Here is a 16,240-nt window from a genome sequence, read left to right as displayed (position 1 = left end):
AATTGTGGGAACTGAAGTCTACCGATCTTAAAGTTGACACAGTTGGAAAACTCTGTCCTACTTGGGAGTTGCACGCTTGCTTCCCGTCTGGGAGACCAAAGAATTGATGTGATGCTCAGCTCCAACACCGAGTTCAAAACAAGCCAGAACTACCGAGGCCAGCGATGGGGAACAGGGGAAGCGAAAGAAACAAGAGGGAGAAACCGTTTTCTCGTAGTGTTTTGATTAGATACTTTATTGGAAGCAAAAAATTCTGTGCATGTTTTAAAAAATCCAACCCGTGTACACATTTAATTGCTCGAAGAACCCAAACCACAGAAAACTCAGTTATTCAAAAGCAGCGAGATGGGATTCTTTGTTTAAGTTTCTGCACACGTAAAATAACAACGATACAAGGAAGGAAAAAAAAATAATAATAAGTAGCCCAGTCTCCTTTTGAGTTTCTTTTCAGGATTAAGTTCGCCGTCGGTTGCCATAGTTTAAACATTTATTTCTAGACATGCTACTTTGAAAAAAAAAAAGGAAAAAAGGAAAAAGAAAAATCACCTCTTCAATATTGCATGAAAAGCATTTGTATGTCAATCTGCCCTTTTAACATGAGATTATGCAAAGTTACTGGAAACTCAAGTCAAAGTGATGGATTTGCCATTCCGACTCCACAATGCAAAGGGGTGGGGGTGGGGGGGTGGGGGGATTTTGCGTTGAGGCCTCTGCACCGAGCTGGGCTGCCTTTTCAAAAACCAGCCCTTGCGAGAAAAAAAAGCTTGTCCCACATCGCCCCCCCCTTCCCCTCCACAAACTCTCCTGGCAAACAATGTATTTACAATTGTGTTAACTTACATAGCAACTTCACAATGACTAGTACTATTAAGAGTGCACTTCTGTAGCGTGGCTGGGTGTTTGTGTGTGTGTTTTTGTGTGTGTGTACATGAGACAGAATGAATGTCTGTTTCCGAAATAAATCGCGGAATCTTGCAACATTCCCAAAGCTTTAAATGGATTAACCAATTCAAAGAGAGAGAGAGAGACAGAGAGAGAGACAGAGAGAAAGAAAGAAAGAAAGAAAGAAAGAAAGAAAGAAAGAAAGAAAGAAAGAAAGCCTTGAATGCTAAACAAATTTAAAGCAGAGAAAATAAATATTGAAGGAAATCACCGTTAATGGTAGTTAAGTTAAACATAATACTAAACAAACGGTTACTTAACCGAATTATGTAGTACATACATAAGACTCAAGACCGAATGTAAAAAAAAAAGAAAAACAATAATAATGCTGAAAGTAAAGGCAACGGTCTGCATAATTGAAAGTTTTGTTTCTACCTTATGCAACAAACCCCCCACCCCCATAATCATCCTTTTAAAAGGGACTTTTATAACTCTCCCTGCCTCCAGTTGAGTGTTGAGCTGCCCAACAGCCTCATTTATCGTGGTCCTCCTTCCTCACTTTACGGAGAATTTACAAGCTTGGGCGTAGTGTACATGCCTCCATTTTAGAAACGGATTTTTCGCGTCCATCGTTTCTCTTAAAACAGGCCGGACCCTGTTTTCAAAGCATCCTCCCCCCAAGTGCCCGTTCTGAAAACGTTCCCAGAAACGCAAAAAACCAACCAGAGACTGCATTGCGACTGGGGGGTTTCTCCCAGGAACCAAAAGAGGTTTTTCTAAGCCCTTCGGTGGGGTGTCACACAGAAGATCTGGAACCGTGCACCTTAAAAAAAAAATTTTTTTTTTCACCAGCTGATGCCGAAAGGCGGTTTGTTCGCGCTATAAAAGTAATAAACAAACGCGATTGAAAGCACGATTTAACCGGCCGTCTTTTTGAGTTTTGCTTGCCCCAAAAAGTTGGACTGAAAAGGCAGCGCAGTCTCTCTTAGGTTTTTTTTTTTTTTGCTCTTCTGTTAACGCTCTACGGCCTGCAACGGCGTCTTCTACCCTGCGACGCGCGTCCCTTGCCGGCAAAACCAGGCGCCATCCTTATTCCTCTCCCCGCTCACTCCCCACTTTCCATCCATTTGACAAGTGCAAAGTTTTAATTTTCTTTGTAAAAGAAAAAAGAAAAAGGGGAAAAAAAAAAAAAAGGAACAGACCTCAACAAAGTTGTACTCAACTTTCTAGAACTACTGGAATACAGGTAGGGTGGTTTGGGCTCTTGCAACCCCTTTCCTTCTCTTATGCAATGAAGACACCGACTTTTTTTTTTTGTTTCTTTTGTGCTTGTGAAGCTAACAGATCATCTTCACGAGACAGGCAGCGATGAGGATCCGTGCTGGGGTTAAGTGGTGGAGGAGGAGGAGGAGGAGGAAGTGGGGGAAGGAGGAGGAGGCAAGGCAATCGTCACACGGCGGCTGTCGAGGAGGGAGAGAAGGAAGGAAGGAAGGAAAGAAGGAAGGGAGGGGGGCAGGAGAAGCCAGTGATGGTTTGAGTGAGGAAGGAAGGAAGGAAGAAAAAACAAAAAAAACAAAAAAAACCCCAACACACTATTAGCAGGAACAGCCTCCTTCGCTGACTGGCTGCTCTTGAGGCTTTTCAAGTTTGATGTCGATCACTGGGGAAAGAGAAGTTAAGGGAAATGGAAAACACAAATACACCGCCTCTCAGCTCCGGTTTTATGAATGGCGCACAGGAAGGGGCCCAGGATGTGGAATTTGTAGCAGAGGATTGAACAGTGGGGGAGGGAGGGGGTCCTTGGGGATCTCTGAGCTGGGTTGCTTTCCTTGCAGACATTTCATTACCCACCTAGGGAACGCCATCAGTGTTGGGAGTGGGGTTTGCAGGGAGGAGGAGGGGAAGGAGGAGGAGGAGGAGGAGGGCTGCAAGGTCCTTGGCGCTTGGTTATTTTATTGCAGACATTTCATTACCCAACTAGGGAACCTCATCAGTGCTAGAAGGGAGGGGGCTAGCAAGGAAGAGGAGCAGGAGGAGGAGGAGGACTGTGGGGTCCTTGGTGTTTTCTGAGCCGGGTTGCTTTCCTTGCAGACATTTCATTACCCATCTAGGGAACATCATCAGTTTGCAGAGAGGAGGGAGAGGAGGAGGAGAATTGAGGGGTCTGATTTCCTGCAGACATTTCATTACCTGACAGAAATGCAAGCGATCAACACCCAAATAAGCAGAGTTTCACAGGAAGATTAACATGACTAGACCAACAACCAAGCTGTAAACAGAATCCCAATCAAGGAACTTAAAACAAATGACAGCCTAACTGAGGAACCACCAAGAAAACTCCCACCGACACTGACAGGACAAAGCACTGGTAGATAAAGAGAGAGCAAACCCCATTCCTTTCTAGCACGGATGATGTTACCTAGTTGGGTCATGAAACCCCTGCAAGGAAACCTCCAAGCTCAAGAGAGTGCCACGCTGCCAAACAGACCTTAGGATGAGGCCACAGCTCCGAACACAAACAGGGCTGCTGGGCGAAAGCCCCATTTCCCCCCTGCCCATTCACACACGAAGGGCTTGGAGAAAGAGGGAACAATGAACGGCCCCAGCAGAAGGTTCTCACGGGAAAAGGGTACGGCCAGCCTAGTCCCTTTGCCCTTTGGGAGAAGACTAGAGACCCTATTTATTTGTACTCCTCCTTAGGATTAGTGGCCCCAAGTGACCCCAGAAATCTCTCTCTGTATTCGCTCCCCCTCAGGTGACTCTTGGCAGCGTTCTAAGCTTCTGCTGGGAGTGACGGAGAGTCTTTTGAAACGAGATGGGCGGCAAATAAATGTAAATCTCTCTATATAAAAATGGCTGTGTGTGTGTCTGTGTGTGTATGTATGTTCCAGCATAACTCTGGAACGCCTCGAGCAATTTCAACCAAACTTGGTACACAGATGACTTACTCCCTGGAAACAAATACTGTGGAGGTAAGACACCCCTAACGCCATTCAGAGGTGTGTGTTCTGTAAAGATATAGCCTGTTGTGCCGTAAAATGGCTTCTACTGTACAGCACAGTGGAGTTGCCATGGTAACGGCGTCACAGTACTCCACATGGGGGGGTTCCCTCTGGCAAGGGGGAAAATCCAAGATTAGAAATTACATTTGGTCCTGACATTGTCGACAAGGTTTCGATTACTCTTGAGGACAAGTAAATACTCGGGCCACGCTGGGTTATCAGCTAGTAAAAAATAAATAAACCTACTTGTGCCCGGTAGAGAGGACTTACTTTGTATCCCATCGGTAAAAATACCCCGTCTACTGAGATCCAGAAGAAGAGTCTTTCCCGCGGCAGCGCCCGCCCTTTGGAACATACTGTCCCCCCCACAAGGGTAACCAACCTCCCCACCTTCCACAAGACCCTGAAGACCCTGGCTTGAGGTCCAAATAGGGCACTTCCACACTGGAGGTGGCTGGCTGCTAGATCGATGGCAGACTCCCCCTTTCTTTCCCCCCCCCTCTCCACCTGTCCATCTTTTCAGTCCTTATCTTGATGTATTTATTCTTGCCATGTTCCTTTGTCACTGTTTATTTTATAGTTCTATCATCTGACTTCTGTTTACGCATCTTTTCATTCTGATTCCTTTCTATTCCTGTAAGCCGCCCAGAGCAGCCCCGCAGCGAGACAGGCAGGCAAATAAAATAAAGGATAAATAAACCTCAGGGGTTTTTTTCATATGGAGGAAAGCGAGAAGAATCCGCTTAGCCTTTCAGCGGTTGGTGGGGCTCCGTAGAATTAAGGAAGAGGTTCTGCTTGTCCTAGGATGGTACTTTCCAACATGTAGAAGTGGACCTCAACGTTTCCCCTGGCGTAGCTTTCCGGATCAAAGCCAACTTGGGACGCAGGACACAATTTCCAGAGGAAATTGACTTGTGAATTTCAAAGCAGCCTGGCCTCGCCACCCAAGTTCCCACGTTCAGCTGTCCCTTTGGAATAGCTGCCTGAGCAGCCAAAGCATTCTGCGTTGTTTTCTTAATCTTGTTGTGGCTGTCAAATCAAAGGAGGAGGAGGAGGAGGCGTGGGAATCGGAGTCAGCATCAGGGCAACCTGAGAGCTCCAAGGGAGAAGAGGGAATGGAGCTGGCAGAGAGAGAGAGAGACAGAGGCGGAGCCTGGGCTGTCCGTCAGCCCTCAGATATGGAGAGTCAACAGCCCCCAGGTCTGGAGGTGGCTGATGAGGAGGAGGAGGAACAGCTGGGTCCTGTGCCTGATATGCGGATGTGCAGAAGGCAGAGGAGAGGAGAGCAGTGGAAATCTATGGGCCGGTCCTTGGGACGGAAGAGCCACCGCTGCTAGTGAAGCCCCACCTTAGATCTGGGGATCAAAGGCAGGGGGTGGAGATGAATAGATGGGGCAGACAACTATTCACATCCCTCCCGGACAGACTTGTTAGCCTGCGGTGAGAGAGAAACTTTTTGCCGGGGCTGCTGTCGCTCTGAATAAAGGAATCATTGAGTTCACTTCAGAGGGTTTGTCGTGTTTGGGGAGCTGGGTCGGAAGAAATCTGCTTTGTCATTGTACCCCCTCCGCCGGCTGCAGTGGTGCTCCCCTCCCAAAAAAGCCTCAATACCAATGACTAGATTGCTTCACCGACCGAGCGTAGATCAAAGGATACTATCTTCTCTGCTTTTCTCCTGCGTGCTCTCCATGCCAGGCAAAGCAGCAGCCACACGTCGGAAAAGCTGAGGGAGAAAATTAAGGAAGTTAGAGGGGGGGAAAAAAAAAAAGCAAGATGGATCAATTGAAGGGGACCAGGACAATATTATATAAGGTGCACTGACGCCTTTGTATCAGCGTCCAATAAAAAAGCATTCGTTTTAATGGAAGGTATAAATTGTATTTTATTCCAACTTCATTTTAAATGGTATTTTATTCCAATCTCATTTTAAATTGTTTTTTAACGGATTTTAGCAATGATTTGTGTTTGGAACTCTGTACTTTGATATGGCTAATGGGCTAATCAATAAACTGTGTACTGTATGTATGTATGTATGTATGTATGTATGTATGTATGTGACAGGTAGTCCCTAAATTACAACCATTTGTTTAGTGACTGTTTCAAGTTACAACGGCACGGAAAAAAGGGGGCTTTACAACCAGTCCTTGAACTTATGACCATGTCAGCACCTCACGATCGTGTCATCAAAATCCAGTTGCTAGACAACCGTCATATATTTACACAATGGTTCAGCATCCCAGGGTTGTAGGTTCCTCCTTTGTGATCTTCCCAGCCGGCTTCTGACAAGCAAAGTCAATGGGGGAAGCAGGGTTTAGTTAATGACATGATTCAGTTAACAGCTGCGGTGATTCGCTTAACAACGGCTGCAAAAGAGATCGTCCAATGTGGTGCAACTAACTTAACGCCCGCCTTGTTTTAGCAACAGAAATTCTGATCCAAATTGTGGTTGCAATTCAAGGACTACCTGCCTTGTGGAAAAATATACAACATGAGGTTATGAAAAGTTAAGACGTCGGGAGTAGATGGGCGCAGGAAACACCAGCTCTTGTTTGTGTAACAACATTTTTTTTTCTCGTTATTCTAGTAATAAAACGATGCATTTATTTCGACACCGACAGCCAGATGGGATCCTAACATCCCCCTTCTCCAGCCTCACAGCAGACATGTTCATGCAACAATCCTTTAACGTTTAATGTTCTGCAATGGTTGGTTGAATTTGGTTATCTGCTGTTTGGGTTTTGCACGGTTGCTCCAAATAAATTTCGGATGGCTCCCATTCTCTGGCTTCTTCCTTCTATCAGGAAACAGTTAAGCCTATGTATCGCCTTTCATTCCAACGTTAATCAGAACTGATTCAACTCCATGAGCCTCAGCAGCACTTTTAACGCTGCTTGCTAGAATGCGCTGTTGTCCTATTTGGATCCAGGCTCTGTGCTAAAGGGACTCGCTTCGGATCTAACGGCTCAAGAAGCAACAGGCCCAGTCAGAAAGCCTCAGAATAGAGGTAGTCCTCGATCTACGACCACAATTGAGGCCAAAATATTGGGTTCCTCAGTGACTAAGACGCTGAGATTGTCGATCGAAAGTTCAGCAGTTCGAATCCCTAGTGCCGTGAAATGGGGTGAGCTCCCGTGTCTTGTCCCAGCTTCTGCCAACCTAGCAGTTCAAAAGGAGGTAAAAAATGCAAGTAGAAAAAGAGGGACCACCTTTGGTGGGAAGAGAACAGCGTCCCGTGCGCCTTTGGCGTTGAGTCATGCCGGCCACATGACCACGGAGACGTCTTCGGACAGCGCTGGCTCTCTGGCTTTGAAACGGAGATGAGCACCATCCCCTGGAGTCGGGAACGACTAGCACGTATGCACCAGGGGAATCTTTACCTTTACCTTAAGCAAGACAGTTGTCAAATGTTTGTTGTCAAGCCCCATTTTACGACCTTTCTTACCATCATAGTTAAGTGTCCATGAAGATTCTCGGTCATCCAAGTTCCGGTTGTCCCAAAAGTGCTTTATTTTCAAGAGGTAACTGGACTGTCTGGTTTTTTTCTTTGAAGACATTTCGCTTCTCATCCAAGAAGCTTCTTCAGCTCTGAGTATAACTCTTGGAGTACGTGTTCTACTCTCTCTTTCAAAACCGCCACTGTGAAATTAATCTGTCTTATTCTTTCGTTGAGGAATTGGAGCTGTGCTTTCTGCAGGATGTTTTTCTCTGCCTTGCGTCCCTTCACTTTCGAACCCGGGCGCAGGCTGTTGGGGATGAGTCTGTCCTGTCTGCATCTCAAACTGAAGCGCAAATGGTTCCTGTAGTCTGCAATTTTTCTGGAAATCCGTTCATTCACCCGCACCGTTCGAAGGGGGTTCATCCCAAAGTGAGCAGCTCAGAGCTGAAGAAGCTTCTTGGGTGAGAAGCGAAACATCTTCAAAGAAAAGCCAGAAAGTCCAGTTGCCTCTTGAGAAAAAGCACCTTTGGGATAATCCTACCTTGTTTCCCTGAAAATAAGACCCTGTCTTCTATTTTTTTGAACCCTGAAATTAGTGCTTGGCCTTATTGCCATGCGCTCAAAAGCCCGATTGGGCTTATTATCAGGGGAATGTCTTATTTTGGGGGAAACAGGGTAGTTAAGGGACTCACTGCAGTTGCTAAGCTAATAAAACGGTCGTTAAGCGAATCTGGCTTCCCCGTTGACTTGGCTTGTCAGAAGATTGCCAAACGGGATCACGTGACTCTGGGCTATTGCGACCGTCATAAACGTGTGCCAGTTGCCAAGCGACCAAATTTTGATCATGTGGCCATGGGGATGCTACAACCCCCTGCTCAAGGCAGGAGACTTTATACCCCCCCAGTCAAACGGTTGTCCAGTCCAGTTCGAAAACCTCCATTAATGGACCACCCTGAACTCCATTAGACAAGCTGCCCCATTGATGAATTCTTCTCGCTGTCCGAAAATTTCTCCTTGCTTTTATGTTGGAGCTCTCAGATTTTCACCCATTGCTTCTTGTCCTGCCCTTTTGGTGGTTTGGGGAACAAGTCAAGCCCCTTGGATTTCGATCAAACAATCTTGTAGTAAAGATTTGCCTGGTTTTTAATGGGTCCTGAAAGCCTGGAATGACTCTTTTCTTTGATTTTGTAAGGCAGGGGTCTCCAAACGTGGCCCCTTTAAGACTTGTGGACTTCAACTCCCAGAATTCCTCAGCCAGAAGAATTCTGGGAGTTTTGTTTTTTTTGTTTTTTTAAATTTGATTTATATGCCGCCCTTCTCCGGAGACTCAGGGTGGCTTACAGTGCGTTAAGCAATAGCCTTCATCCTTTTTTGTATATTTATACAAAGTCAGCTTATTGCTCCCACAACTGGGTCCTCAATTTACCTATCTTAGAAAGGATGGAAGGCTGAGTCAACCTTGAGCCTTGGAGAGATTCGAACCTGCAGTAATTGCAGGAAGCTGGTCTTAATAACAGGGTGCTTTAGACCACTGTGCTACCAAGACTTGTTGAAGTCCACAAGTCTTAAAGGGGCCACGTTTGGAGACCCCTGCTGTGAGACATAACAATCTGCAGCTCCTTATTACTCACTTGTTTTACGTTGTATCCGGCCTTTGCGCTAGTTTCGATGAACATCACATTCAGCTCTTTGGCTTTCCTTTCCCCTTCCTCAATAGATACTTGTCTGGAAAAAAGAAAGGACAAGAATCATAGTAAGAGAACTGCAGTCTTGGCTTCCTCTAAGACAGGGGTCAGCAACCTGCGGCTCTGGAGCCGCATGTGGCTCTTTCACCCCTTTGCTGCAGCTCCCTGTCACTCAAAATATGCGTCAGAGCCACCAATGTGCGACACCCGCCGGCACGTGATTTATTGAGCTTTTCAACCCCCCGGTAGGCCAGCCATGGAGAAATCCAAGAAAAGAAGAGTTTCAGAAGAAAACAGAAGGTTTAATTCAACTACATTTGCTAGTTTTGTGGACGCTCAGGAAATAGTCAGGCACGGGAAGGGTTTTGTGGCTCCCGGTGTTTTCTTTTCTGTGGGAAACGGGTCCAAATGGCTCTTTTGAGTGTTTAAGGTTGCAGACCCCTGCTCTAAGAGTTGCTTTCCTTTTACGTACCAACAAGAAAAACACCCTTTCAGAACGGTTACATCTTAGATGCTTCAAGGAAGAAAACTCCATTCGTTAGAAGGGTTGGTGATTACGGCTCTTACGCTTTTATCTACATGGCAATTTACAAAGCGAAGTCCAAGGGCTCATTTGCAGGGAGGGGGGGAGGAGGAGGAGAGAATCTCATAAAACGCAATTTAAATTGTGAGGAATTAAAATTAGTCAGTTAACAGGAAAGATTTAATACACACACCCCAAGACTCAAAAGGATGCACAGGTTAAAAAAAACAAACAACTGAGCCGCCTGTAAATAAAATAAACAAAGCCCTACTTATTGTCTCATCTACATATTCTCCGAGTTGTACATTTTTTTTTTCATGGACACAGGAGAGGGCAGAGCGAAGCAGAGAGGAGGTGATGTGGGGCCATAAAATGGGAGAAAAGATCGGAGAATCTCTCCACTAAACCACACGTGGACACTGCATAGCAAGGCCGTGCAGAGAAAATCAGCAGTCCTCAAACTTATGACCAGTCACTTAGTGACTGTTTGAAGTTACTTTGAACTTCCCCAGGGATACTTACGACCCGGTTCTAAAGTTCTGACCACACTTGTGGTCACATAACTGCATCTGGGGCACCTGGCCTGCTCTCTGTCTGTCTGTCTATCCACAATTTTTCATCTCTTTCATCTCTTCTATCTCTATTTTTATTCATAATTATCCATCTCTCTCTCTCTCTCTCAACTATCATCTCTCTCTATCTCCCTCTTCTGTCTATCTTTATCCATGACCATCTTTCTCTATCCATCCATCCATCCATCTCTCCCTCTTCTGTCTGTGTTGTGACCCCGGCCCCGGAGGCTGATTTATCTTCGCATGCTGAGTCGGAGGATGATATGGAGGAAGCTGGCATGAGCTATGTGCCGGAGGGGCCATCTTCACTGGTGAATCAGCAAGAACTGACAGTTGCTGACGTGCCTCTGGACCCCAGCCAAATTGAGGAGGAAACAGACCGGTAACGAGGAGAGGGAGCCCCTATTGGATGCAAGAGAGAGACGTCGTAGAGAACAGCTATTGCCACGTCCCAAGAGGTGTGGTCAGGAGACGTAGGGCCACACCCTACAAAGTATAAAAGGGGTGTGACTGGGCTGGAAAGGCATGGTGAACAATTTGTTGGCGTTTTGGATGCAGTGGATTTACAACTGTTAGTTTGGAGGTTTTTTTGACAAGAGTCTGCATTCCTGCATTAGCTTGCTGGCCGTCTGCCAAGATGGCCAGCAAGACGTGCGGGTGGTTATGGGAACAACATGGCGCTCCCATGTGACACCTCTCCTGCGTGAGCTGCACTGGCTCCCGGGGGTCTTCCGGGTGCGCTTCAAGGTTTTGGTTACCACCTTTAGAGCGCTCCATGGCTTAGGACCTGGTTATTTACGGGACCGCCTACTACCACAAACAGCCTCCCACCGGCCGGTATGCTCTCAGAGAGAGGGGCTCCTCCAGGTGCCGTCAGCCAAACAATGTCGGCTGGCGGCCCCTAGGGGGAGGGCCTTCTCTGTGGGGGCACCCACTATCTGGAACGAGCTCCCCCCGGAGATACGGAGGATCCCGGATCTGTGCACTTTCCGCCGTGCTCTTAAGACCCTCCTATTCCAGCAAGCCGGCCTGGCCTAATTTTCTCCCCTGTTTTAAAATTCTTTTAAATCAAAATTTTAATCTGTTTTAAATTATTGGGATTTTTAATTGTCTCGGGCTAAATTATTTAATCTGGTTTTAATTATGTTTCTAACTTTTGTATCTATGTATTTTATTTTGTGCCTGTTCACCGCCCTGAGACCTTCGGGAGTAGGGCGGTATATAAATTTAATTAAAAAAAATAATAAAAAAAACATTGCCCGGTAACTATTGGACTGATATACGCTTTGGAAGAGAACTATTTATTAAAGGGCCAGCTTTAGTCTCTCTAGCCTGCGTTTGTTACTGCCGGGCTATTTGAGCCTCTGCAAGGCCACTCGTGGGAGGGGACAGAACAGTCTGTCTATATCTGACATAATTTTCCATCTCTTTCTCCTTCTTCTGTCTCCATCCATCCATCCAATTTATTGGTCCCCATATCTCACAGTACAAGGTGACTCTGAGCGGCTGCTTTACGTCTGTCCGCGGTATGAGTTCAAGTCCATGAAAGCCAACTGGGTGACTTTGGGCCGGTCCCTGACTCTCAGCCCCAACCTACCTCACAGGGTTGTTGTAGAGTAGGGGTGATCAAACTTACATCGTCGTCACATGACGTATCGGGACTTATTCCCCCCCTTCGCTAAACCGGGATGGGCATGGCCAGCATGTGACGCATCCCACCCACTGGCCGTGAGTTTGACACCCTGTTGTAGAGGAAGGTGTGTGGATATGTTCGCCACCTTGAGTTTTATTTGTAAAAAAAAACAAAGGTGAGAAAATCGATCAGCAAGGAAGTAAATCAATCAGCTTCAGGGGAAGCAAGAAAAGTGTGGAGGATCAGAAAACGGCTTCTGAACGAGAGGGACCTTCAGCTACTCAACTCGAGAGACCCAGTTCGGTTCTCACGTATACACGTATTCTTTTTCAAAACCTGGATTTTGGGTTCTATTACAGATTACGCTTTTTCGATAAAATATATATTCAGCCTAGCCATAGAAGCGGGAGGCCTGTCTCCTTACCTCTTATCTGCTAGATCTGTTTTGTTTCCTACAAGCATGATGATCACATCACTACCCCTTTCCGTTCTGACATCATCGATCCATTTTGTGGTTTGCTGGAATGAGTTTACATCTGGGAAGGAAAAATGCACAGAATAAAACCCACAGCAGATCGCTGACAAAACACATTACAGGTAGTCCTCGACTTAACAAGTTCGTTTAGTGACCGTTCAGAAGTTACGACGGCACTGAAAAAGGGGATTTGGGACCGGTTTCCACACTGATGACTAATGCAGAATCTCCCATGGTCGCATGAACGAAATTCAGACGCTTGGCAACTGACTCGTATTTATGACGGTTGCAGTGTCCCAAGGTCAGGTGATCACCGCTTTGCGACCTTCTGACAAGCAAAGTCAAGGGGGAAGCCAGATTCACTTAACAACCGGGTTACTAACTTAACAACTGCAGTGATTCACTTAACTGTGGCAACAAAGGTCGTAAAATTCACTTAACCAATGTCTCACTTAACAACAGAAACTTGGGGCTCAATTGTCATTTAGCAACAGAAGTTGTCATCAAACAATTGTCAGAATTTGTCATCAAACAATTGTCATTCATTTGGCAACAGAAATTTTAGAAATTGTGGTCGTAAGTCAAGGACTACCTGTATCTAGAAAGCATCAGTGGTCATTTGAGATTCATGAAGATTTTGGCTGATCAAAGACTGTGGGGACAGATAGAGCCCACTCAGCTGCTGGAGACCATGAATCAGTGAAATGTGTCATACTTCTACCTCCTAATTAACAACAGGAACCAGACTGCTACAAAGAAAAATGCTGGTTTCTAGTTTTCATTTACAAGAACATCCCTGGACACTAGATATTAATTCTATTATTCTGCTCTTCTATGGAAAAATATCAACAATGGATTGGATGGATGGCTAATGTGCCATCAAATCATGGTTGACTCTTAGCAACCGTGTAGATCAGGGGTCTCCAACCTTGGCAACTTTAAGACTCCCAGAGTTGAAGTCCACAAGTCTTAAACGTTACCAAGGAGTAGATAAAATTTCTCTGTGAAGATTTGCCCCTAATCTGCTCTTTCGGGACTTCTGATGATGTTTCCATCACCCTTGCAACCGAGTCCATCCTTCTGACTACCGTTTATCCTCTTCTTCTCTTTCCTTCCATGCTTCCCACCCTCCTCCAGAGAGCCAAGTCTCTGCCTGTATCCAAAGTAAGATTTTTGATCCTGGACATTTGTGCCTTGCGCGTGAAATCTGGATTGATTTGTCTCTTGACCCGTTGGTTGGTTTTCTTGGCTGCTAACGGACTTCTCAGGAGTCTTCTCCAACCTCGAAATCCAAAGGCATCAGTCCTCTTCTTCTCTTGCTTCTTCAAAGTCCAACTTTGGCCTCCACAGAGGGTCAGAGAGAACATCTCGGTCTGAGCTCTTCTGAACTTTGTAGGCATAGACACATCCTGGCATCTGAACATCTTCTCCATGGCTGCACTCTCAAATGTTAGTTTGCAGGGCATTTTTCTTGACTGTTTATTCCTTTAGCGTTAACCGTTGGTACTAAAGGCAGAAGCTGCCCAACACTTTTGGTATCTTCATTGTCAATTCTAAGGACAGAATTGTCCTTCGAAGGCTACAACTGTCAATTTTAAGGCTAGAGTATCATCTTTCTACCTATTTCTTGGATTTATCTGGCCAGCCACTCGCTCTCAAGTGACTCTGGGTGGCTTACAAACATTAGCTCGATTTTCTTTTTATTTCATTTTTATTTCACTTTAGTCCCATTTTCCCCCACCATGCTGCTTGGCATTTTTTATTACTCGAGCTTGCAGATCCTTTGCATTATCGGCTATTAGAGTAGCGTCATCAGCATAATAATCTCCACAACATGGTTTCAATGTTCCAAATGCGCTCATCAATCTAAAAATATCTGCAAAATTCCCCAAAGGTATATCGCAAGCAACCTGTCAGGGCAGGAAAGGCGTTAGATTTGATGAGTAAGAAGCGAATGAGCCCCAGGTCTCAACAGACATTGATAGTGGCACAGAAGCCAACATGTTTTTTCTTGGCATCACAACCAGGTTATTAATGCCACTACCTGTCTCATTAATGCTTCCATATTGCAATCCCAAAGGTGCTTTTTCAGGAGGCAAGTGGACTTTCTGGTTTTTCCTTTTGAAGACGTTTCGCTTCTCATCCTAGAAGCTTCTTCAGCTCTGAAGGTGAATGGATGGTGGGGAAGGGAAGGTTTATACTCCTTGCAGACAGCTGGTCATTTGCATCCTTTTAGAGGGTCCTTGAGGCCACCTGGAGTGTCACCTGAATGATGCTAATGGTTTCTGTAGTCTGCAGTTTTTCTGCAATTTACGAGGCAACTGGATTTACGAGGCAACTACAATTTACGAGGCAACTGGATTTACGAGGCACCTACATGGCATTGGACCTGGGTATTTGCGAGACCACCTTCTGCCGCCGATAGCCTCCCACCGACCAGTTCGCTCCCACAGAGAGGGACTCCTCAGGGTGCCGTCAGCCAGGCAATGTCGGCTGGCGACCCCCAGGGGGAGGGCCTTCTCTGTGGCAGCTCCTGCCCTCTGGAACGATTTGCCCCCGGAGATACGAAGGATAAAAACTTTTCTTTTCCATCAAGCAGGGCTGGCGTGAACCCCCTTTTTTAGCCTTTTTTAGCCTTTTAAATTGTCAAATGGATTTTAGTTTTAATGTTTTAAATTTTGGGCCACAGTTATATAATTCTTTTAAAATTTTAAATTTTGTATTGGTATGTGTTTTAGTTCTGGCTGTGCACCACCCTGAGTCCACTAGGAGGAGGGCGGGATAAAAATTGAATAAAATAAATAAATTTTCTTGTTTTTTCTTTTCTTCTTTCAGACTTTTAGCTATATAATTTGAACACCCTTGAATGGTGTGGGAGGAGGAATGGATTTCCAGAGGAAAAAAATTGCAGACTACAGAAACCAGGAGCACCACTCAGGTGACCCTGAGGACACAGGTAAACATCCAGGTGACCTTAACAACCCTCTCAAAGGATGCAAATGACCAGCTGTCTGCAAGGAGTATCAACCCTTCCATTCCCCACTATCCTATCAGAGCTGAGGAAGCTTCTTGGAGGAGAAGCGAAACGTCTTCAAAAGAACCAAGAAAGTCCAGTTGCCTCCTGAAAAAGCACCTTTGGGACAACCCTGACCTGGAGGGCTGAGAATCTCTACCGATTTCCATATTGTAGCTTTAGGTCAGGGGGAAAAAAACATTTCACAGGAACCAACTTTTCAAAACAGCAAATTATACTCTCAGAAATGAAATGGTTTCATCTGGCAGTCAATTTTTTTCATGCTTGGGTGCACTGGAGCATTAAAACCCAAACATGTTCCATTCAGGCTACGTCTGTATTTTATAAAAAGATCTCAATTTTTTTCATGTTTCAATACCAATTCCTCTTCATTCAGTTGTCTATTTCAAAGGCAGATTTGAAACTGAGAGAAAACAGGAGTTGCTTAATGTGCTTGCGATAAAAAAAAGGTTTCAAAAACGCTTAGTAGTATTTTGTGAGTGTCTGTGTTTTACAGACGGAAAGGGAAATATCTAAATGCAGTTCTTTGAAAAGTACATACCTTTATAGGAAATTAATCAGTGAAACTAATTAGAAGGAAGGGAGGAAAAAAAAGAAGGTTTTTGTGTGCATGAGAACAGGATGTTATAATCCCTGGAGCTTTTAGGAGCAGTGCAAAAAACAACAATAAAGGATTTCAATAGAGAAACTCGAGAAACTTAAAAGGCAACACAGGACAATAATACCCACAGAACAGCAGATGAATTGAGACCGTGGTGAGACTGATTTGCTTTCAGGGATTCTGAGCACATATACAGGGAGGGAAGGAATGCACAAGAGAGAACAGTGAGAAGCAGAATCAACAAAACTGAGAGGGTTTGCCTCTAGAGGAAGCAAAAACTCCCCAGTTTGCTCAGGAGATGATAGAACGTTTAAATTTAAAGAACTGGAGAAGCCAGGGATCATCTTTGAAAAAGCCTAGCTTTCAAGCCGGAGTCCACTTTCGAATCTTCACCTAA

At 45.3% G+C, this 16,240-nt stretch overlaps 1 protein-coding gene across 2 annotated transcripts in view; it reads right to left on the bottom strand.

Annotated features, from left to right (window-relative positions):
• Positions 1-206: 206 nt before the first annotated feature.
• The window catches only part of RAB6A (RAB6A, member RAS oncogene family), a 55,894-nt gene continuing 39,860 nt past the window's right edge, over positions 207-16,240 (bottom strand). For both annotated transcript variants that reach the window (XM_034438774.3, XM_034438775.3), the window contains exons 5-8: positions 12,158-12,269; positions 8,952-9,045; positions 5,541-5,607; positions 207-2,542 (exon numbers count right to left, since the gene is read on the bottom strand). In XM_034438774.3, the coding sequence (XP_034294665.1) occupies positions 2,478-2,542; positions 5,541-5,607; positions 8,952-9,045; positions 12,158-12,269 (338 nt within the window). In that variant the 3' untranslated portion in view covers positions 207-2,477. The remainder of the gene's footprint in view (positions 2,543-5,540; positions 5,608-8,951; positions 9,046-12,157; positions 12,270-16,240) is intronic.

Source organism: Pantherophis guttatus, chromosome 5 (genome assembly GCF_059756535.1).
Source record: "Pantherophis guttatus breed Tessera chromosome 5, ASM5975653v1, whole genome shotgun sequence".
NCBI lineage: Eukaryota > Metazoa > Chordata > Lepidosauria > Squamata > Colubridae > Pantherophis > Pantherophis guttatus.
The sequence above is the reverse complement of the archived record's forward strand: the minus strand, read 5'-3'. Positions and strand labels throughout refer to the sequence as shown.